The sequence below is a fragment of the Bactrocera tryoni genome, chromosome 1, assembly GCF_016617805.1.
Source record: "Bactrocera tryoni isolate S06 chromosome 1, CSIRO_BtryS06_freeze2, whole genome shotgun sequence".
Classification (NCBI taxonomy): domain Eukaryota; kingdom Metazoa; phylum Arthropoda; class Insecta; order Diptera; family Tephritidae; genus Bactrocera; species Bactrocera tryoni.
The window spans coordinates 75,384,911-75,407,350 of NC_052499.1; the positions used below are offsets into that span (position 1 = coordinate 75,384,911).

General features: G+C 35.2%; 4 protein-coding genes across 9 annotated transcripts in view; 2 read left to right on the forward strand and 2 right to left on the reverse strand.

Moving 5' to 3' along the window:
* LOC120781075 (tyrosine-protein kinase Fer) overlaps positions 1-2,739 on the forward strand; it is a 92,640-nt gene extending 89,901 nt beyond the window's left edge. For all 6 annotated transcript variants that reach the window (XM_040113223.1, XM_040113239.1, XM_040113245.1 and 3 more), the window contains 4 exons: positions 100-186; positions 272-400; positions 658-840; positions 2,588-2,739. In XM_040113223.1, coding sequence (XP_039969157.1) covers positions 100-186; positions 272-400; positions 658-840; positions 2,588-2,739 — 551 coding nt within the window. The remainder of the gene's footprint in view (positions 1-99; positions 187-271; positions 401-657; positions 841-2,587) is intronic.
* Positions 2,740-7,392: 4,653 nt separating this feature from the next.
* LOC120782769 (phosphotriesterase-related protein-like) lies at positions 7,393-11,148 on the reverse strand. Its single transcript, XM_040115234.1, has 5 exons — positions 11,011-11,148; positions 8,253-8,768; positions 8,012-8,176; positions 7,736-7,953; positions 7,393-7,674 (listed from the first exon to the last, which is right to left on the reverse strand). Exons 1-5 carry the CDS (start codon positions 11,027-11,029, stop codon positions 7,537-7,539), a joined length of 1,056 nt encoding a protein of 351 aa, XP_039971168.1. The 5' UTR covers positions 11,030-11,148; the 3' UTR covers positions 7,393-7,536.
* Positions 11,149-15,720: 4,572 nt separating this feature from the next.
* Positions 15,721-18,104, forward strand: LOC120776403 (radial spoke head protein 4 homolog A). The gene is made up of 4 exons (XM_040107071.1): positions 15,721-16,062; positions 16,120-16,312; positions 16,428-17,340; positions 17,401-18,104. The coding sequence occupies exons 1-4, from the start codon at positions 15,734-15,736 to the stop codon at positions 18,102-18,104; spliced, it is 2,139 nt and encodes a 712-aa protein (XP_039963005.1). The 5' UTR covers positions 15,721-15,733.
* A 164-nt stretch (positions 18,105-18,268) lies between these two features.
* On the reverse strand, positions 18,269-20,400 carry LOC120776479 (L-threonine dehydratase catabolic TdcB-like). The gene is made up of 7 exons (XM_040107196.1): positions 20,281-20,400; positions 20,147-20,217; positions 19,803-19,899; positions 19,387-19,740; positions 19,042-19,334; positions 18,748-18,968; positions 18,269-18,600 (listed from the first exon to the last, which is right to left on the reverse strand). The coding sequence occupies exons 1-7, from the start codon at positions 20,398-20,400 to the stop codon at positions 18,269-18,271; spliced, it is 1,488 nt and encodes a 495-aa protein (XP_039963130.1).
* Between the last annotated feature and the right edge of the window lie 2,040 nt (positions 20,401-22,440).

Here is a 22,440-nt window from a genome sequence, read left to right on the forward strand (position 1 = left end):
ATTGTGTGTAACACGAACAGCGCCATATTTTAAATCAATAATATTCTAAAATTATCGAAAATATTTGAAAATAAATTAATTTTTATTATTACTTTTCAGGTGGCTCTTTACTAAATTATTTGCGTAAGAACTCAAATTCATTGACGACACGTCAACAGATGGGCATGTGTCGAGACGCAGCGGCTGGTAAGTTGAAAATATTATTTTTAGTTATTCGAAAATGTTGCATAATATTATTAATATTTTAAATATTTATTTAATTTCAATTTAGGTATGCGCTATTTGGAATCTAAAAACTGCATACATCGTGATCTCGCCGCACGTAATTGTTTGGTTGATTTCGAAAACTCGGTGAAAATCTCAGATTTCGGAATGTCACGTGAAGAAGAAGAGTATATAGGTAAGTACAAAAATGGTCCGAAAATATGAAAAGTAAGGTTGGATAATTCCAAAACAAAGCTGACGGGGCCAAAAAGTGTTGCAATTGTTTAGATATATTGCTTACAAAGGAGGCAAAAGTTAAATATACGATATAATTCTCTAAAAAAAATTATATGAAGTATTATAAATAATATTGAAAAAAAATAAAATTTTATAATTTTAATTTTTTGCTAATTTTTGTTTTTAATTATTAATGATATGTTTCTCCCCTTACAGTTTCCGATGGCATGAAGCAAATTCCTGTTAAATGGACAGCGCCGGAGGCATTAAATTTCGGCAAATATACCTCATTGTGTGATGTTTGGTCCTACGGTATTTTAATGTGGGAAATTTTCTCCAAAGGTGACACACCCTACTCGGGTATGAGTAATTCACGTGCACGCGAGAGAATCGATGCAGGTGAGTGAGAATAAAAAAATTAAACTTAGTTTAAATAATTTCAATCAATAAGATTCAGTAAGCATCCATGTTTTCGACGCGATCAAATATTACTAATTTGTGTAAAATTGTATGTTCTGAAGATAGCGTAATTTCTTTGTTTCGTCAGCTTTACAAATTTTTTACATGTTTATTCGTCTAAATTGAAAAACTCTTACCATAAAAATGATTTTCTGTGCGTTTTTGCAAGTGAGGAACCCGAATATGTATTTTATATTAACTAAAAAGAAAAAGCGACATAGGAAGAGGGGTGTCAGATATGTAAGGTTAGCAGAGCATGCAGGGAGGTGGTTAAAGTCATGCGGCTTTTACAAAAATCCATTTCAAGCAGGTTACTTTAGGATTGATTTCTACGAAAACACCCAAACGGAAACTGTTTGGAGAGGAATTCATTAAGCTCCTTAGCTGAGAACATACAGACCTCACTGTGTTGTTATGAATGTTCGATAGAAGACATCAAGAGGCACCCTATGATATGTAGTCCGGAGTGCAGTGTTCCGGCATGTCTGAAGCTTCTTCGTCTGTGTTTCACAATATGAGTTCGTCATGCTGATCATTTATATACATATGTATATCCCGATTTTTCCTTCCGGCTTTTACAACAATCGTCGCAAATTTATTACAAAGTGCGTTCCAAAGTAAACAGGACTTTTTGAATCTAGCGCCCCCTGGTGGCGTCGACTAGTGCGTTATAATCTGCTATTTTTATCGATTGTCCAGAGAGAATTTCATGATATTTCATGGGTTGGAAGTGAAGTTATTGCGTTTTAAGTGTCAGTATGTTTGTGTTCTCGGTGCGAAAATGAGCTTCGAACAAAGAGCCAACATTAACTTTTGTTTTAAAATTGGTAAAATTTTTATCAAAACGTTTCAATTGATGAAGCATGTTTATGGCAATGATTGCCTATCCCGTAGCAGAGTGCACCAGTGGTTTCAACGTTTTCAAAGTGCTCGTGGGGACATAAATGACGATCAACATGTGGGCCAATCAAAATCCGTGATCACCGGAAATTCCATCGAAACTGTGCGTCAATTCATCAAAAATCCGCCGAAATCATCATTGAAATTCATGGAAATGGAATTGAACATCTCCAAAACAGCGTTTTATCGCATTTTGACCGAACATTTTGTCTTACGAAAGGTGAGTGCACGGTTTGTTCCACACAAATTGACTGAGGACCAAAAATTGCTCAGAATCCAACATACGAAGGGCATCATTAAAGAGGTTTATTTGCCCAAAAATCAAATTTTTATCATTAACCACTCCCGTATTCACCTGATATGGCACCGTGCGACTACTTCCTTTTCGGAAAAATGCATTTGCCCATGAAAGGAAAGCGTTATGCAGACGTAGAGGCCATTCGAAAGGCTTGCACCGGCATAATGGCGGCCAGACCGACCAACGAGCTAAAACATTCGTTCGACATGCTTTTGGACCGTGCAAAAAGCTGTGTAAAGCAGAAGGAGACTATTTTGAATAAAATAAATTGATTTTGCCGCAATAATCATTTGTGTTTTTTTAGGCCTGTTTACTTTGGAACGCACCTTGTATACCCTGTTCAGTCTATAAAACCTCAAAAATAGCTAATATAACAGTCATATAGTAGTAATATAGGAAACTTAGAATATAATTTCTATTTTTCAGCAGACTGTTGAACAAAATTATAATAATTGTTAAAATTTATATTCCTCTCTCTCCCTCTTACAGGCTATCGTATGCCAACGCCTGAAAACACACCGCCCGAAATGTATCGGCTGATGTTAAAGTGCTGGTGCGCCGAAGCTGAAGCACGACCACATTTCGACGAGATCTACAACGTTGTCGATGCACTGATAATACGATTAGACAATAGTCATTAGGAAGCAAATATAAATTTAATGCAATAAAAAAGAAAGCTAAATCATTTAAATATTTTCATACTGCATATATACATATACATACATATATATTAAAATATATTAAGGATAAAAAAGAAAACAAATATTTAATTATGCTAAAATTCATACAGACACACACATGTTTGCATACAGTTAAGGTGATATACATACATACATTTACTTATACTTAACATATAAATACATGAAGCTGTTTTTACATACAAAAACCTACAAGAAAGTGAAGGATGTTCAAGCAGCCGAATCAAATTTTATATTTTCTAAGCATATATTTCGCGTATTAAGATAGACTCTCACTCATATTTTGCATATACATATACACACACACACATACTATATACAATGTGCGTAATTAACTGCATAATTATGTATGTAATATGGCGTAGCCGCTTTAGAATTCTCGATAACTTTATAATTGCAACAAGGTGCAGCTGTGTAAATATTTTACTTGAAAAGCGAGTGTGCAAGCTATAAATATGCTTAAATATTTATGCCTTTATGTATGTAAGTATATACGTTCAAATGTTCGCTTTTATAAACCGCCAGCAATTTTGTAAATTTTTAATTTGCTTTTTCGAAAATTTATAGCGGTTAGTTCATAAATTTTCGCTGCTAAACTGTACCCTCGATGTGCCAAAAAAGAAAAACAAAAAAGTTAATTGATGTAAACAATTCAAAGCGTCGATTTGCAAGCTGTTTATTTGTATTTTTAGCGTAGAATCCTAAGTTTATTAATAAACACACACATACACACATGTACTGAGCGGGTCAATAGTGCTTTACATTGGTTGCATGATATATGACTTTGATAACTCTTACCATATGTTGGTAAACAATTATTTGAAATTATTGGTTTTTACAAAAGCTTTTATTTTATGTTAAGAAATTGTAAAAAATATAAAAATATTCTTATAGTATATATTATTGTAAGTTTTATTCCTTACACTCGTCAATTTTGCGCATAATTAAGATTATTTACCGCTGCTCTTTACAACGAAAAAAAAATTAAGCATTATATTTTACATATATTTTATTTTTTTGGAATATTTTATTAATTTTTTCCCCTGTAAACATAATTTTTAATATTATACCTTTGCCAGGATTATTTTTTTGGAATTTTCTTTATATATACTTTTTTGTAAACATATTTTTTTATTTTACTTTTGCTAGGTTTATTTTTTATGCATTATTTTGTAATACAATAATTTTTGTGAAATACTACCTTTTAATCAAAATCACACGAATTTACTCAAACTATTTAGCATTTAAGATTTGATAACTTACATAAAAACATAAATCGTTTAAATTTACGGCGTTTGTATGTATTAGCTTTAGCTCTCATATATTTTTTTTAGTTTTTATTTTAAAAATATTATATGTGTATATGTATGTATAATTTTTCGTTTGCATTTGCTTGTATCAAATCTCTGCATATATATATTTATAATCAATTGCAGCGCAGTTTTCCCACAAAATGTTGTTACTCGTATCTTTAAGTTAATTTTTATCGCATATACCGTATATATTTTAATTACTTTTAAGCATACTCTTTAAACTGCAAAAGTGTATATGAACTGCAAATTATAAATAAATAAACGAAATTTAAATAATTGAAACCGTAATAATTAAATATTTAGAGCAAAAGCCAGAGTTATGAATATCAGGAGACACAAAAACAACTATATAATAGTGTTGATTTTATTTTGCTTATTATTTCGCCAAATTTTATAACTTTTGTTTGTTTGTTATTGTTTGAAATAAAAAGTAATGAACGAAGGACTAATAAAAATTTTTATATTTGACAAAATATATTATTCAAAATCATTATCAAAATTATTATTAATATGTTATCAAAAATCTTTTTCTTTCAATCATTACCTGACCAATAAATAGAACAAGGTCATTTAAAGATTTCAAATCGATCTGTCCTGCTGTTTTGGAAAAATTTTCCTCACCGACTCTGAAAACAGCGTTTAAATAAAAACACATTAAAGTTTTTGAAGCTGAGCTGAAGCTACACTAAGTTAAAAACCTCAAATATTCGGAGAACGTTTTCAAATATATGTATGTACTACATTCGATGTGTATGTAGAAAGAAAAAAACAACTTTTAGAAATTCACAAATGGATATAACCTCTTGAACCTTGAAGTCCTCTATGAACTACTTCAACATGTTCTTTTTCTGCACGAATATTTGCGTAAAGCTCGCCAGTGATCCAAGGATCTCTATAAAAATACAAAAGGAGGTTATGAGGACTCAAATCTGTAGATTTTGTATCCACTCAGCATTACCACTTTTTGATGCTCAGGGAATTTTCATTGCACAACGTCCTCTTGAAATGAAATTATTTCACATACGTACTTACGAGTCGACATAGTGATACAACGATTGATATTCATTGTCTATTTTGTTTTGTTTGAAAAATATGACTTAAGGGGCTATACCAGTGTGACGCATGAAAAATGAGGCGATTTTCGTGAATTTTTTTTAAAAGAAAGTACTAGATTGAATGTTTCGACGTTCTATGGACGTAATAAAGTATATTTTTAGCTATATTAAAAAAAAAATTTTACAAAAATATTGAAAAATAACGGAGTAATGTGCTGTCTGCGGAAGTGCCAAAAAAAAAGTGCCTCAACTGCTGGCATGATTCCGGTCGATTGAGTAGCTGAAACAAAAAAATTCAAAATGTTTATTAAACTTAAATATATTTTCTATACAATGGACTACGATCTTTTGAAAAATATCAAAAATTAAGAAAATGGCGCCATTTTGAAAAAAATCGTTTTTTTCAAAAAAATTGTCGTTTTTTTAATGCCAAATTGACAATTTTCAGCCAATCAAAAAGATCGTAGTCTATTGTATAGCAAATGTATTCAACTATATCCAGTTTTAATTTGAAGTCGATCGGTTAATTTCTCGTTGAGTTATAATGTCAGCAAATTTGAAAAATGTCGTTTCGAGAAAAACGCGTTTAAAGTTTCACTTATATATGTTTGCACCTCTGAGCGGTCGCTATTTAGAACGCTGCCATTCAAAAACTATTTAAAATACGACCTCGCCGATTTCACAGGATATTTTTGAATATATGAGCTATCGAAAAAAGCAAAAAAAAAAATTTTTTTTTTTTGAAAGTGTCACACTGGTATAGCCCCTTAATAATGGGTTGGGCGCATGCGTTAGTCCAAAAAAGCACTTTTTAGTATTGCATTTCATAGATTTCGAATGGGTTTTCTGTTCCACAAATATGGCAATTTTGCTGAATGTCGTCATTCATAATTATAATGATATTGAATTGAAGTTTCAAAATAAGATACATTTATCCTACAATACTTTGTATTAACTAATGATAGTTAAGGCTCCCTTAACATGAAGTTTTCTAAATATGTGGAAAATTTTTATAGAATTGGCTGATTTCAAACAGCTTTTTGATTAACCTTTGAAACTACTAAACCCTCCATGGTACAGTTGTATATCCTTATTAATAATAGAGAAGATAAAATTAATCAACGTAGTGTTCTTTCAAAAGATATTTATCTTTGTAAAAAGTTTCTCTGTAAATTATTCCAATAAAGTTTAAATTTCGAGTTTCTTAGGTCTCTCAAGAAAGTAATATGAATATCAGGGGACACAGATAATAGACTTGTATAGTGGATTGTACGAATCTAGCTATCAAAAATTTTTTTAGTGAGCTTAACATTTTATGCACATATATATCTATCATTGTCTGCAGTTTTAATTTTTGTTAAGGGGTTTCATATAGTCTCATAAAGTTATAAGTTTTTTTTTACCAATGTAAAAATTTGTGATTTTACGATGCTTTATTACAAGTTGTGAGTACCCTAGTTGAATAATTTTTTAAAGTTGTACGGGACTTTGAGTATAAGTTAAGTACTCGTATCTAGGAAACTTCTATTGAGTCTAAAGGCACATTGTGACAAAAAAGGGCCCGGAATAAAACGCGAAATATTTAATAATTCATCAATATTCATTCTTTCGCTTTCAAAGAAACAATTTTCACTTTCACTGTTTTAATATTTTGATCAGCTGAAGAGGTTGAAGGTCATCCTTCAGCGATCTCTCGACCGCCTTTTAATGCTTTGTGCCACTTCATAGGCTTGTGTTTTGGATATAACTGAATCACCATACGCCTTCTCCAACATTCGCAATGGTTCCGCACACGAAATTTGATCAGAAATTTAAAATTTGAGAAAAACTCTTTGTACGATATTTTTATCCATTGTAAAAAAACGCACTACGGAGGTGTACCGACTTAACAGCTGCTGTAAACAAACTGGTTGAAAGACCGCGCTCATATTTTACATAGTTATTAAGGACAGTCCTACAAACTAGACTTTGTTAAAAGATCATTTACCCGGGGGATTTAAATAGATTTTCCGGATGCTTTTTGGACACAATGTATACATTACCGTGGTAAATTTGCCACTAAACGAAAAAAGAACCCTATATTCGATATTAAAATTTCTAACGTTTCCAACAGCAACAAGAAAATTTGTGCATATGTTTAGGATTCTCAATTCCCATTTACGAATTTATTTAAAATAAAGTCAAATTTATTATCAACACTCTCTTAAGAAACTTTACAAAATTCTATGCTTTTGCATATGTTATTATATAACAACTTTAATTAAACGGCAATAAACATAATTTTATGACAATAAAATAAAATAAATTAAAAATTCAAGAAGTACATTACGAGGCAAAGCATTTTTGATATACTTTTTCAAGCTTTCTACAATTTAAATATTAAATTGCAACCAATTGGCTGGGTTTGTAACGGTTATCTGTTCAACATCCTCAACTGAAACGCCTCTGGCGAACATGCGTGGCAGAATATTCATATAAACGTGGTGATAGCCATGGCCGCCATAAGAAGTCTGATATTGAATAAATATTATATTAGTAATATGACTTACTTTGAAAATTCATAAAACTTACCAAACGATGTTTCGTGTGTATATCATGTGACAATAAAACTCGATTCACCAAACCCTCTTCCAGCAATTTCAGCACATTCGATAGGCGCTGGCCATCCGATGGCATGTCAACAGTGGAATTCAGCTGATAGAATGAGCACTCAATACCGAAGAGATCGTATTGAATATAGCTGCCGAGCTTGGCGAATTCCAGCACTTGATCGATGTCCAAGAGGGTGCCTAACAGTAAAAAAGCAATTTAACCTAATCAATAACCATAAATTTACTGCCAACTCACGATCCACATGCGACATGATGGCTTTGTCAGCACGACCGCCGGCCTCCAAATAGAGACGCATTATTTCGAAAGGCGCCTCTGCATCACGACCAGGATGGAAGGAAACACCACAGCCGAGCACTTCCTGTATTTCGCCGGTGGCGCGTATGGCACGTTTCTCAAAATCTGCGCACGAAAAACATTTATACTTGTATGTAATAATATTATTATTTGATGTCTCTCTCTCAGCACTCTCACTCACCATGCAGTGGATAAACACTGCCTACTTCACCAATGTAACCACACTTGACCATGCCCACACCCTCCACTTCAACACCAGTAATGATTTCTCTCGAATACAAATCGGTCAATTGCTCCACAGTCATGCCCAAGTGATCCTTTTCCTGCAGATTGTGCACATAGTGTCCGGTGCCGGCGATAACATGCACACCTGTGCTCTTCGCCACATCCACCATAAGTTCGAGGTTGCGTTTCAATCCATGCGAACTATTTTCCACAATTGAACCACCGCCGTACTTCTTATACAGTTGTATGTCTTTCCTGACCGCCTCGTGTGCCTCCTCGTCATGGAAGTGGATATTTTCGTGCGATGAATAGGGATACTGACGAACGTAGCCTACAGTTTCCAGGCTAATTTTCTGCTTCAGATATGGCTTGAACTCCTCTGGTGGTTCACAATAGAAACCTTCAAAATCCAATGCAAGATGCTCATGGGTGAGTGTACGGCCAAGTAGATTGGGATCGATGGGTCCGAGAACTGTAAGACAACAAGTGTTTAGCTAAGTTTACAATGTCATAATGGCATGTTTAATTAAGGTGGGTGCAGAGATGATGAAATGGCGCTAAGTTGTATGGAATGATGGTACGCTATGGGATTTTATGAGAAACTCTAACATTCTCTATTTACCGATCTGCGGTATATTTTCTTAATTTGCTCTTTGGATTAAGGAGAGAAACGTTAAGGGTTTAACCGTCACAACCTCAAAAAAATTATGATACCAAAGCTACCTGGGGATTTCAAAAGTGGAAACTATGTAGGCAAGACTTTCGGACTCGCGGAAACAATAATGTAAGCTACAGTAGATATATCTTAATCTAACTAACTTATTACTCTCAACATCACACTGCTTAGGACCACAGAGTTCTTATGTATACAGGGTTTGTCCGGAAAGTAATAGAACTGGTTTTCTGCCGCCGCGACTGTACTTCGGAGCGTGCGCGCGCCAACTGGATACGGTAGAGGTCGTTCCTAGCTAACGAACGAGCGGCTGGTTAGTTGTCTCCGAATACATGGACAGTCAGGACAAACATTTTCGAGCGATATGTTTCTGTGAGTGCAAGTCGAAAATGCAGCGTTCGTTAGAGCAAAGGTACGCGACTAAATTCTGTGTGAAACTCAGTAAATCTGCGACAGAGACGTTTGATATGATCAAATGGTCATGAATCTTTGAGTATGATCCCGAGACAAAGAAGCAATCTTCCGAGTGGCACACGGCGGCGTCTACTCACGTCTCCTACACATCAAAGGCATCGTCCACCATGAATTTGTTCCTCCTGGACGAACCGTATACGCCAAGTTTTATGGTGGAAGTCTTCAAAAGACTCAAACGAAGGCTCAATCGGGTCCGACAAGACGACGCAGCCTATTTTGAAAGTTTTTAAGGAATTGTAACGCTGGTTCATTAATTTTTTTTTATAAACCAACTAAGTCCTGTTACTGTGAATAAATCCCTATTTTTAATTAGCGAAAACGCTCTCACCCGTTTAAAGCAAAAGGTAAAATGTGTTGTGGAATACAAGGTCGTAGATTTCTGGTATATTTTGTTGGAGTATACAACTGGAAGTAGGACGATATTAGTTATTAGAATCGGCTTAAAAAAGCTTTGACACACACCTAGGTAAGGTACGCATATACACATGAGTATATCCAGGTTCTGGTTAAGATCCACTATGCAAAGTTCACATTTGGTCAGTTAAAAGATCGGGTTTTTTGTATTGCCAAGAGCTATTAGGTGTGATACAACGGATCCTCATTTATCGGCCTTTCAGCACTCTGATTGAGGTGACTAATTTCGATTCCAATTCAAGTTGCCCGGTTGACTGACGATCGCCCTCAGAGGTTTCTACCTCGGGGTTTTAGTTTAACTTTAACCAATAGCGTCTGCTAAATTTTAAACATCGGAATGATGATTTAAATTAATTACTTTTTAGAAAGAATTGGGTCAGCAAAAGCAATGCCCTCTAGCTATCGTGGGCATTGTTCACTCAATATTATTGTTTCAAACCAATATCTCTTAACAATATCTTCAGGAATATCTCCATACCAGTGTATACTCCAAAAATATTTTGTCGCAAATGAACTGTTTTGTATAAGATTCATGAGGTTTATCAGTGGTGGCGTTAAAGGATTACTTGCATATAAAATATGTTATTTGAAATACTACTTTAGGTTTTGTTAAAACATACACCGCACCATAGGGCAATAATATAGCACTTGGAAATTTTGCAAGAAAACTTAAAACCAAAGTGATAATACATATGGAAAATCCGAATTTAATAGGTTATTTTGTCAGTTAGGAATAAACAAATGGTATTAGTACTTCAAAGAAGTCACTAAAAGGATTTAAACTTGGAAAAAAAATGTTATTTTGCAAGCTATGTACCTCAATTTTGCTATACCATACTTTTCCAAAACTTTTATTAAAATACAAAGGTATTTATTTTTTTGTAAAAAAATAATTTAAATACATCTCAAGCGTTTAAAAAAATTATACAGTAAATAAAAATGAGAAACCAAAATGTCACTGAGACCTTTCTCATTATTAAATTTTACACATGATACTATAGCCGGTCATGTGACCAGCTACTTTTCACTTACTAATATTCATACACATGTATGTAAGTATGTAAAATAATTAATTTGAGCTGTAAACAGCATCTTTATTGTAATTAGAATGCAATAAACTACGTAAAGCAAATGAATTATGCATTTTTCTCACCAGTTTGAACAATTGGCATTTTCAGTTATTTTGAGTAAAAAAAAACACAACAAACAAACTAGAATTTAACACTTATTTTTATCAGCGCTAGAATTTACGAAGAAGTGATCGCTTTGCCCGCTTCTATAATACTGTAAGGCTTCAGCTAACGCTGAGTGGGATACTGGCTCCAAGTTAAACGCTGAGACAAGCAGTCGAACGAAGGAAAATCCAAAACAAATATACAAAAACAGAAAAACAACCATAGATTAAGGCAGCAAGATGCAAATAGAAATTAAAACAAGAATAAAATATTGTTTGACATCAATACATACATACATACATAAGCATTTGAACTCATTGCACAGCTGATGTTGCGTTAATATGCGTGTTTTATTATGATTTCGGTGATAAGAAATTCGTATCTATATGATATTGAGTCCCACTAGGAAAGTAGAAACTTATGAGAAATGTTAAAGGAAGATTTGTTGCACAACATTTTAGTAACGGGTGATTCAAGTATAGGTACTTTTTTCAATACCCACACAAGAGTCGTGTCAAGCTGTCATGTTACTTTTGTTCAGTATTGTTTGTCATTTCATTGAAAGACTTACGCTTGAGCAACCTTTACAAATCGTTAAACTTTATTATGGAAATTCACGTTTTGTAAAGACTGTGTTTCGCGCGCTTCGCTCATCTTTTGGTCGGCATAATCGGCCTACTGAACGTACTATTCGCAACACTACCACCCATCTTGAGCACCAGCATTCATTATTGGATAATACTCGATCGAATAGACCACGTCCAGCACGCAGTGAAGAAAACATAGCAGGCGTAACTGAGAGTGTGCACGAAGACCATGAAGAGTCGATTCGGCACCGTTCGCAGCAACTCGGACTGCCGTATGGAATGACTTGACGCATTTTATGCTGAGATTTTAAATTGAAAGAGTACAAAATACAGCTTGTGCAAGAACTGAAGCCGCCCGACCTTCCCAAGCGACATCAGTTTGCTCTATGGTTCCAAGAAGATCCAACATTTTCGAACCAAATTTTGTTGAACGATAAGGTTCATTTCTGGCTCAATGGGTATATAAATAGGCAAAATTACCCCTTGCCATGATAACCGACTATTTGAAGAAATGTAATTGAAGCTCGATAATAAGTCTGTACATCCCAATAACAGACATAGATATAGTCAAAACAGAAAGTATTATAAAAATGAGTGCCAAGTCGGACAACGTGTTTATAGTTTTATAAACGTAATAAAAATAGTATAATTAAAACTTTAACAACAATAAAAATATCGTTATTGAAAAATAATACTACAATATTGCTTCACAGAGTGGATCTTGAAAAATTATATACATAAGTACTTCTAAAGAGCACAGTATATACTAGTAAAATATGAGAGAATAAATTAGCGTTTTTAGAGATAAATAATTTCGAAGAAACGATGTTCCTTTTATCTACTTTTCTAGTCAACGTCAATCTCCCGAAATAAGTCACGTACACTTTTCTTTACACCTTTCTCCGGACCACCCACAACTTCACGGAATATTATTTCGAATATCGTGCATACATAAGAGCCGAAAAATTAATTAGAGACTGCATGTGAATTACTTTTTTCAATTTATGCAAATTGACAGACACAATGCATCTTATTGATCAGATTGTGGGGTCATTATTGATATGAGAAATGTTAATAGTAATTTATGTACAGTGTGGTCCGTTTATAAGAAACTGTTTTTGAAATATGGGCATACTTAGTACACTTACATATCGTCACCTGAAATGCAAAATAACGTAACAACATTTTCGAAATTTTACACGTGGCATGAAATGAAAAACGAAATAAAATGGAACGTGAGTGAAAAAAAAATTTAATATTGGTTAAAACTGTTTTATATCTGAGGGCAGAACCTGAAAATGTTGGACATACTTATGTAATATTATGTATGTAATTTGAAGTAGTGAATCGTAATCCATAAGACACTCAATTTCGAATTTTTTGATGATACGTTATTTTGCATTTCAGGTGACGATATATACAAAAATTGCATATGAGGTGTGTTCAAAAAAATAACGGTAATTTAAAATTTAACATTTCCGGGAATATTATACTCCCTACAATACACAATTTTCAATAAACCGATTGTCACATTCGCTGTGTGGCTTTGTGGTGCCGTCCTGTTTGAACCACACAACGTCCAAGTCCATATCATCCAATTCGGGCCAAAAATATTCGGTTATCATTGAGCGGTAGCGATTCCCATTCACAGTAACGTGCCGGTCTTGATCATCACGGAAGAAGTACGGCCCAATGACGCCGCCGGCCCATAAACCGCACCAAACCGTAATTTTTTCGGGATGCAATGGTGACTCATGGAGTACGTGTGGATTGCTGCCTGACCAATAACGCATATTTTGCTTATTGACGAAACCATTCAGCCAGAAATGAGCCTCATCGCTGAAGATGATTTTTCGATGAAAACCCGGAACGTTTTGTACTGTGTCTGTAGATTAAAATTTTTCCACTATGCACTTAATTGTTGATCTGACAGGACGATTATGACGAACATAAATTGAACGTAGCGCTCTTAAAGTTGAGGCCACTGACTCCGAATTTCGGTAGTAAATTTTAATAATTTCGTTGTTGGATCGTATATCTTTCCATTTGCTGTCCCTGTTGGTCTACTCTTGTAACGTTCCTATTGAAAAAGCCGTTATAAGCGTGGCGATTTTCGTTTGTTAAAATCTCACAGAGTCTTCATATACATATGCGAGATATAGCTCAGAATGACTTTTTCCTATTTCCAATAAGTAAAGATAAGGTAAAACTTGGTAAAGAAAAGCTAAAGGCTCTCCCAAAATCAAGTTTGAATAGTGTTTCGACGAAGAAACGCTATCATAAGTGAATAATATCGTATGAACACTATTTTGAACATTAATGTAGACGAATGATTAACATTTTTTTTTTCAAATAAAGAAAATTCTAATTATATTTTGAACACCTCGTATTTATATTCTGAAAAAAAATAATGTTGTCTTATGCCTTTGGAGCCTATTTTTATAGCAAAGTATTTAGCAGAATATTGTTCACTTGCTTTAGAAGATGTTCCTTTTAATATTATAGCTTTTATTATTATTTTGTTTTTTACAAGTATTCAGCGCTATTCAAAGTTCAAAGCTTGTCAAAATCATATAATACAAAAGATTCTCACAGCACACGGAAAATTGTAAATAATAAATGAAGCCCAGCCTTTCTGATTGTGTGTCATGTTATTATGCCTGGCATACAAACAAGAACTTTCGCCGAGAATTTCGTCCGCAGGAGGGAGGAAATTGTCTGCGCTGTGATGGGTGAAAGCACTCGAATTTTTACGATCATATGATTGTGCTGATAACTTATTCAGTCAGCAATATTAACACACTGTTTTTCTTAAATGTTCTAATTATTTTTAATATGCAAAGACAAAAGATAAGATATTTTATCTATTACAAGAGATAAAATGTATTGTGGTTAGAGGTACCAGCAATACGTCAAACTTTCGTATAGCAATAAACCCTTTTACTCTGAGTGATTTCAACATGCAAAAGCAAAACTTCAAAGAAATATCCCATTAGCCCATTAGTCGTGCGCAATAGTATGAAAGTCGAATGTATCCGGATGAGGATCTGTCAGTGACAGAAAATTATGAAAGAAAGTTTAACGTTTTGACATACGACAGCCATTTGTGTTGTTTACAGTAACTTGAAATATTCTTCTCGACCAAAAAATGAAATGAAATCAAGAACATTTTCATGCGATTAATTTTTACAACTTCGTTGAACTCAGATCACTTCAAGACGAATTTCGAGAAGGTCGTTCATGATCAATTGTTATTCCGCCGAAGACGGATCACTCTTCACCGCGAAGATGCGAGCTCTCACATATCGACTGTAACAACTGCATTTTTGAGCACTCAGAACACCAATTTGTTAAGTCATCCAGTCTTAACTGGTCCCCAATGACTTCTTTTTAATCCCGTATGTAAAAAATAAACTAAGAGGTAAACGCCTGAAGAGGCTTTTGATGCGTTCAGAAGGCATATTTTGGAGATACCTCAATCAGAGTGGCAAACGGACTCCTAATATTAGTGGACACTTTAGAAATAAATGATGCAGAAATATTAGCATAAAAATGGCATAATAGCGAGGCATGGACTTAAACATTAGGCCTTATTTAAGAATAATATAATAGGTGTTGTGTAAGAATTGACCCTGTTCTGTTTCCGAACAAATGGATCATGTTAAAAATTAAGAAATTATTTTTCAGAGATAGACAGACCGTTTCTAGGGTGGTTACAGAGCTGTGAATAGTAAATAATTTCTCAAGTAACTATTAATTTAAAAACACATTGCCAGCTTTTACCGGTCTTCTACCGGTTAATACTGAAAATATCTATAAACCATCACCAACTCATACTTTATTAAGAAATTGCATTAAACAAAGTTTTATAACTGTAACTAACACTGCAAATGGAATTATTTCACCTAAACTTAAAAACAATTAAGTTATCCGAAGGAAGACACCTTCAAGAGGGAGAGAAAATTTTACAAAACTTCAAATATTTTCAAAAGTATTTTTTCCGTCATTTAGAGTTATTCATTTTTTCATTTTTCATAAAATAACCGCACCTCATACCGCTTTAAAAGAGATTTCTATTACTTTAGACGACTTAAAGAAAAATTAAATCATACCAATGGAGTTCGGAGAGAAGCAATCTTGTGACGGCTTTACGTTCGATACAACCTCGAGTTCTAAGATTGATTTTCCCTGTGGTGATCCTGAATCGAGAAGAAAAGCTGAACACATTGAGAAGCCGGAGAAATCGGAGGAATCAGACGATCCATGCGCGAACATGGTCTCGACCTCATCTTCTTCATCCACTAACACAATGCTGAGTCAATATTTCGGTTCCGAATGTCACAAGCGCGATCACACTCGCAAAGAGCCGCCCAATATTGGATATGAGTTGAATGTGGCCAAAGCCATTATGCAACAATATAGCACCATTAGTGGTGATAATTTGTAAGTGATCGTCTTTTAATCTCTAAGAATTTATGAACACACCTATTTTTTTTATAGATTTGACCACTTAGCCGACATTATCAAGCGAGTTATTGACGAACGTCCACCCAACGTAATAGATTTCTTCGAGGAATTTAGTCGCAATGTGCGTGAACAAAAGTTGCATTTACCAGAACGATTTCCACCGGACGGAGTCTTCGAAGAATCGCGTATTTATCGTGTGGCGAAAAAATTTCTTTTGTCTATGAAGGTAAAAATACACACTTAACAAATAGTTTAATTAGATTGTATACTGAAGGGAGACATACATTATTATCCAAACCAATTTACGCAACAAGTTTTAAGTTATAGTTTCTTTATTTCAGTTACCTGTACCCGAACCGAACGAGCTGCAGGTCGCTGATGAAATGGCCACTGTCGAGGAGTCCAAATCTGCTATTTTAGAAGGTTTGAAGCTCGACATATTGGATTTGAGTCGCTTCATAACCTTTAACGAACGTGTGCAGCATTTGCAATTCTTCTGGAATCAATGTGGTTTTGGTATCAATTCCGATGATATTTTCCAACTCGCTTGTGCCATGGATCGTTTGCAGACACATCCTTCTATAATGCAATGTCGCTTTTGGGGTATGATAAATGGTCTCAAAGCGTCGTATTACATTGTAGAAGCTTCATTATCCCATGAAGAAGTGCTATCGCGCGTCGATCAAATGACGGAAGAATTACAAGAAAAACATAAGGATATGCTGTCGCGATTAGTGTCGGGCACAAAACCGCTGCCTACATTTGTTGGACCCGAATTAACGCCCGGAAAATTAGGTTGGGATGATCATCCAATTGAAGAAATTGAGAAAATGGTACCGGCGGCTGCACCCATACCACTGGCTGAGTCTAAAGAAGTTTTCAATATACCGCCAGAAACTGTCGGTACCGGTGCAAATCGATTTTCATATTTTGTAGTGAACTCAGTCTCGGATGATTGGATGGAACTGCCAATGGTAACACCGTCTCAAATTAAAGTATCACGGGAGATAAAGAAATTCCTCACGGGCGATCTTGAAGCTGAAATTCAATCGTATCCCTGCTTTCCAGGGAAAGAGAAACATTATCTACGCGCGCTCATAGCTCGAATAACAGCTGGTACCTACATTGCACCCCATGGCTACTATAGAACAATAACCAAGAAAGAGAGACGTCTTTTCGATGGTATCGAAGATGATGAAGAGGAGGAGGAAGAGGAACCATCTCTTCTAGGCGAAGACGAGGAGGATATTATTGGTAAGCATTGCGGTTAAGCAAAGTTAGTATGCAAATTATTTTAAATTTCGAACTCAGCAGATAATGACATAATGCTATTAAAGAACGAAAAATATGTACCAGAATCCTTAGAGTCACTCACAAACCTTCACAAGTGGTTACATGTAAGGCCAAATCTATTGCGTCAGGGGCGTGTGCTCTGGTATGATGAACTGAAAGCACATAAAACTCGTGAAAAAGAATTAGAACGTCTGCGGAAACTATTGCGTATGGAAGAAATGGGCGAAGAGGAAGACGATTTGGACCAGGAAGAAGAGGAGGAAGAGGAAGACATGGAAGGTGAAGAGCTTTCCGTACCCGAAGAAGGACCGCCCATACTGCACCCCTGCTCTAATGATCTCAGTGATCAATTCACTATGCCATGGGTGACACGTTTCACCAGTAAGTATACGAATCGAAATGAACGTATACTCATCCTCCAATCCAATGTCTGGCCGGGTGCTTACACCTTCACCTTTGAAAAGTTGTGTGAGTCAATATATGTGGGTTGGGGTCATAAGTATGTCGCGCGTAATATGGTATTGAAACATCTGCCACCTGTTTTGGAGGAATATCCGCATGGGGAGGAAGACTTCATCGAGACAACCGATCCAACACCAGAAGAGGAGGAAGCCTATCGTTTGAGTTTAATTAAGAAAGTAAAGAAGGTGGACGAAGAACATTTGGATGAATATGACGATGAACTTTCGCCTGAAACAAATACTGAGGATGAAGATGAAGCATGATTTATTGAAATATTTTTTCTTTTTAGTTTAACAATTTTTGAAAACGTTTTATAAATGAGATGAAATGAAATTTTATGAATTACATATTTGTTTTGGTCACTTAAAGTCTCGTCTTTCGTTTTCCGAACTTTAAGCATTCAAAAAAGTGAAAACCCGGCAAATCTTTATCTGCCTTGTTTTCTAAAAATGAGTTTTCTGTTTGTTATTGAAGGCTTTCTGGATTTCAATGGAACTTGCACAGGTTTTGGAAGCTTTTCTTGAGTTTCTTCGACTGGCGTTTCTTTGACGACCACTCCTTGCGCCTCTCCGCTTGTCTCCTTGTATTCCGTTTCTACTGCTTCTTTTGAACCTTTTGCGGCTTCCTTTGGACTTCTTGCGGCTCCGTTCTTACTTCGTGCTGCTGTGGTTGGTTTCAATTCGTTTTCTTCGTTGTCGTTTGATAATTTTTTCATCTCGGTTAAGGTGAGTTGTTGAAGCGCAGTCTTGGAACGTTGTTCTAGAAAGTACAGATTGTAAGTGAAAACTTAGTACGAAGCTCGAAGACTTAGAATCCAAATCTTTCAAATTTTTTTATGGACCAAGATATGACTTTCAAAAAACATGAAATATATGCTCACAACGTTTTTTTTCTCTTAGCACTTACCAAGTTCCAAATTATAAGCTAATGGCAACCACACACATTCCGATAATGTATCATTCACATTTAGACCAACTTTGGTTAGTTTTTCGATAAGTGTAAATACGCTACAGGCATTATGCTCAGTATCGTCGGGCAATAAACGTCGTTCGGCCGACATACCGCACTCTAGAGCACGTCCGTAAGCCGACGCATAAGTATTACAACCAGTAAGTAGAACCACAACTCTGCGAGCAAAAATATTAAAGTATAAACTAAATCATATAAAATTCTCTCTTTCATCCCGCAACCCTTCTATACCTCTTTAAATGCAATTCGTTCAAATGACCCGCCAGTATTGCCGCCAAACCTACAGCACCAGCACCCTCGACTACGCACTCCTCTTCCACAACTAGCCGCAGCATTGCCAACGCCACCCAAGGGTCACGCACCAACACCAACTTGTCAATCAAAACGGCAACCATGGAAAAGGCATTACAGCCCACCTTGGGCACCAGCAAACTTTCAGCCAGCGACTTATTTGGTGGCGTATAAGTAGGCATCTCATTCTCCATGGCTCGTTGGAAACTCGGGCACTTTTCCAACTCTACACCCTGTAAAGTAAATGTTTAGTTACCACTGAAGACTTGCAGTTCAAGTACTCACAATAATTTGTGTCTGCGGTGATACCGTCTTAACGGTTGTGGCAATACCCGCTATAAGTCCACCACCACCAACTGGCACCACGATAGCGTCGATTTTCGGTACTTGCCTTAGTATTTCAAAGCCAATCGTACCGTTACCGGCAATAATATGTGGATGATCATAGCTATCGATATATTCCAATTGTCTGTCTTTTGATAAAACCAAAGCAACTACTCGGGACTCTGAAATGTCGCGACCCTCGGTGATAACATGCGCATTGTAAGACCGGCATTTTTCAATTGTCGTCGTGGCGGTGCAAGTAGGCACCACAACTGTAATGGGAATTTTGAGCAGATTGCCTTGATAACTTAAGGCCTGTGAAGAGGAGATGTTATAGCGTAACCTCGATAGGTTAGTTTAAATAATTATCATATTACCAAAGCGTGATTTCCCGTTGATGCAGATATAACACCAATTTGCTTCTGTTTATCGGAGAGTAGCAGTAAGGCATAACGTGCTCCTCGTACTTTGAAACTATGATGAAGATAATATTAGTTTGTTAGGTTAAGTTGAGTGAGAACTAAGTTTTGGGATAGCCACTACAGCACTGAGCAACTATCAAAACGGAGTACGACCTTTACATTTTCTACAACGAATGGCATTGACGCTGAATATGTTGGTACACATCGTTCTACAGAATAATTTTATTTTAAGATTTTTTCTCTTTATCGAAATGAAACCTTGTCATGTATTGCCACAATTGTAGCCTCATTTTACTCACCTGCCCGTCGGCTGCATGAATTCTTTCTTGAAAAAAACCTCCATATTGTATTCAATACATTTCACTGCACGCTAAAAAATTGATTACATGAAAATGTTTACTCTACAATTATAAGAATAATCTCTAAACCTTACCGTACACGGCGTCTTAGTCACTTCGTCCATCAAAAGCAAATCAGCCGTTGTGATGTCGTCAAAGGATACTTCACGCGGTTTCTTTGGATCGCAATGGGTATCAATAATATCGTCATCCATTATAAAAGAACTATTGCATATATCTTCATAATGGTAATAATCGTAGTAATTAAGTCGGAAAATTATAAAAAAAATGAAAATATTAAATATCTTGAAAGAATGTTAAAAAATTGAAATTTGAAATTTGAAAATCAGTTTTTATGTCTTTCCAAATTGTCTACGTAAAGTAGTTTAGTTATACTATTTATTAATTTTTTTATATTTTTTGTAGAAATGAGTCAATGGCCGAATACTCAATGTATGTACTATATATTTATCTTCTATAATGTCTTAAATTATAACCTGTAAATTACAATAAAATATAGTGTAACTAAAGATAAAACCGTAGTTTTATTAGAAATTAGTTTACTCATTTAACTAAATAGCCTTAATATACTTTAACATTTTGCTGAGGATATAATATGTTTCTACTTCATTCGATAATTCTATTGCGCTTAATTCTAAAATTTTTCACATTATTTACAATCTATCGTGTGACAATAAACTCAAGATTGGCATTGATGCTAAAATAATGAGTTGTCAAAAAGTCTTGCGGTATTTTTATTGAATTTTTTTTTTTATTGAAATTGAAATGAATTTTTGATGACTCATGCCCAGCTCTTGACCGATGCTACGGCTGCTACTATGCCGGTCTCTTTCGACCAATTCAGCGATTTTATTGCAATTTTCGACGACAGGCCTTCCGGAGCGTGGCGCATCTTCGACCACCTCTACACCAGAACGAAAGCGTTGAAACCATCGTTGTGCGGTGGAAATGGAAACTGTATCGGGTCCATAAACTGCACAAATTTTATTGGCGGCTTGAGATGCATTTTTGCCTTTATCGTAGTAGCACTGTAAAATATGCCGTATTTTCTCTTTATTTTGCTCCATGTTTGCGACGCTATAACTCACGAACAACTTAAAATAAACGACAATCAATCAAACACGTGTTAGCGCGTGAAATGAGCTTTCCAAAAAGGTATAGCATGAGCCGATGCGACGAATAAAACTAGAACTACGCGCTTTCAGCGCCTACTAGCGAAAATACCGCAAGACTTTTTTGACAACCATTATCAATTTGTCCATTAAACACATGAAAGCATTTGATGTATAAGATTTGTAATATATGTATGTACAAGTATATCACCATTTACTTAAATTAGCATTATACATATATACTTTACTACTTAATTAATTCAGTTAAACCTAAGATCTAATTGGCAAGTCTAAGGGATGTAGCCTTTACAGTCGGCGAGTCTCTTCACTGTTGTCCAGTAGGTTAATAACGTGTATATTGGGATGGCAGCTTAGGCGATTAAGATATCTTGAACTACAAGTAAGTTTCTTGATCTCGCACTTCACCATGTTTATTTCAATGCCTTTGTGTAAGTTAATATTTTTGAGGTACCACGGAGCGTTTGGATAAACCAGAGTGTTTTTGACTGATATCTTTAAATTGGTTCTTCGTTCGATTTACTTGCAGTACCCCAGATTTGAATTCCATATGCCCACATCGGTTTTAAACTGCTTTCCATTGGGAATCTTTGGTTTGGGATCCATTAACCAGTACATTTTTTTCGTCTTGATTTTAAGCAAATCTCGTTTGATTTTTATATTTTGCTGCCATGTTAGTCTTCTGTATGAGTGCAACTTGAGGTACTTAGCGCTAATGCATTTTGGGATAATTGAGATAGACGCTGGGGCAATCTAATATTTTCACGATTTGTTTCATTTTCATTTTGTTTCATTTATCATTCCAATTTCGTAGCCAGGATTCTACTACGTGCAGTTGTATCTAAATGTAAAAATAGTTGCATTCTAGGTATGACCTAAAAAATAGGTAGAGTGCAGCTGGTAGTTTCACTTTTATTTTAAATAACAACCCATTGTGTCAAACCCTATCAAAAGCTTGTTGAATGTCTAAGAAAACTGCCGAACAGTACTGTTTTTCTTCCAGACATTTTAGTTTGGTCTCAATCGAATAAAATCTTAGTAGCATCATGTATGACCTAAGCTATGTTATTGTCATGGCAATCTATGAGAACACAACCTTTATTA

Coding starts and splice junctions, on each gene's coding strand:
- LOC120776403 (XM_040107071.1), top strand. CDS start 15,734: ATGGAGTTCGGAGAGAAGCAATCTTGTGACGGCTTTACGTTCGATACA. Junction 16,063..16,119: donor ACCATTAGTGGTGATAATTT/GTAAGTGATCGT, acceptor TTTTTTTTATAG/ATTTGACCACTTAGCCGACA. Junction 17,341..17,400: donor AGACGAGGAGGATATTATTG/GTAAGCATTGCG, acceptor CGAACTCAGCAG/ATAATGACATAATGCTATTA.
- LOC120776479 (XM_040107196.1), bottom strand. CDS start 20,400: ATGGATGACGATATTATTGATACCCATTGCGATCCAAAGAAACCGCGT. Junction 20,218..20,280: donor TGACTAAGACGCCGTGTACG/GTAAGGTTTAGA, acceptor TCAATTTTTTAG/CGTGCAGTGAAATGTATTGA. Junction 19,900..20,146: donor TTCATGCAGCCGACGGGCAG/GTGAGTAAAATG, acceptor TCTTCATCATAG/TTTCAAAGTACGAGGAGCAC.
- LOC120782769 (XM_040115234.1), bottom strand. Junction 7,954..8,011: donor CATCATGTCGCATGTGGATC/GTGAGTTGGCAG, acceptor TTTTACTGTTAG/GCACCCTCTTGGACATCGAT. Junction 7,675..7,735: donor TACACACGAAACATCGTTTG/GTAAGTTTTATG, acceptor ATTCAATATCAG/ACTTCTTATGGCGGCCATGG.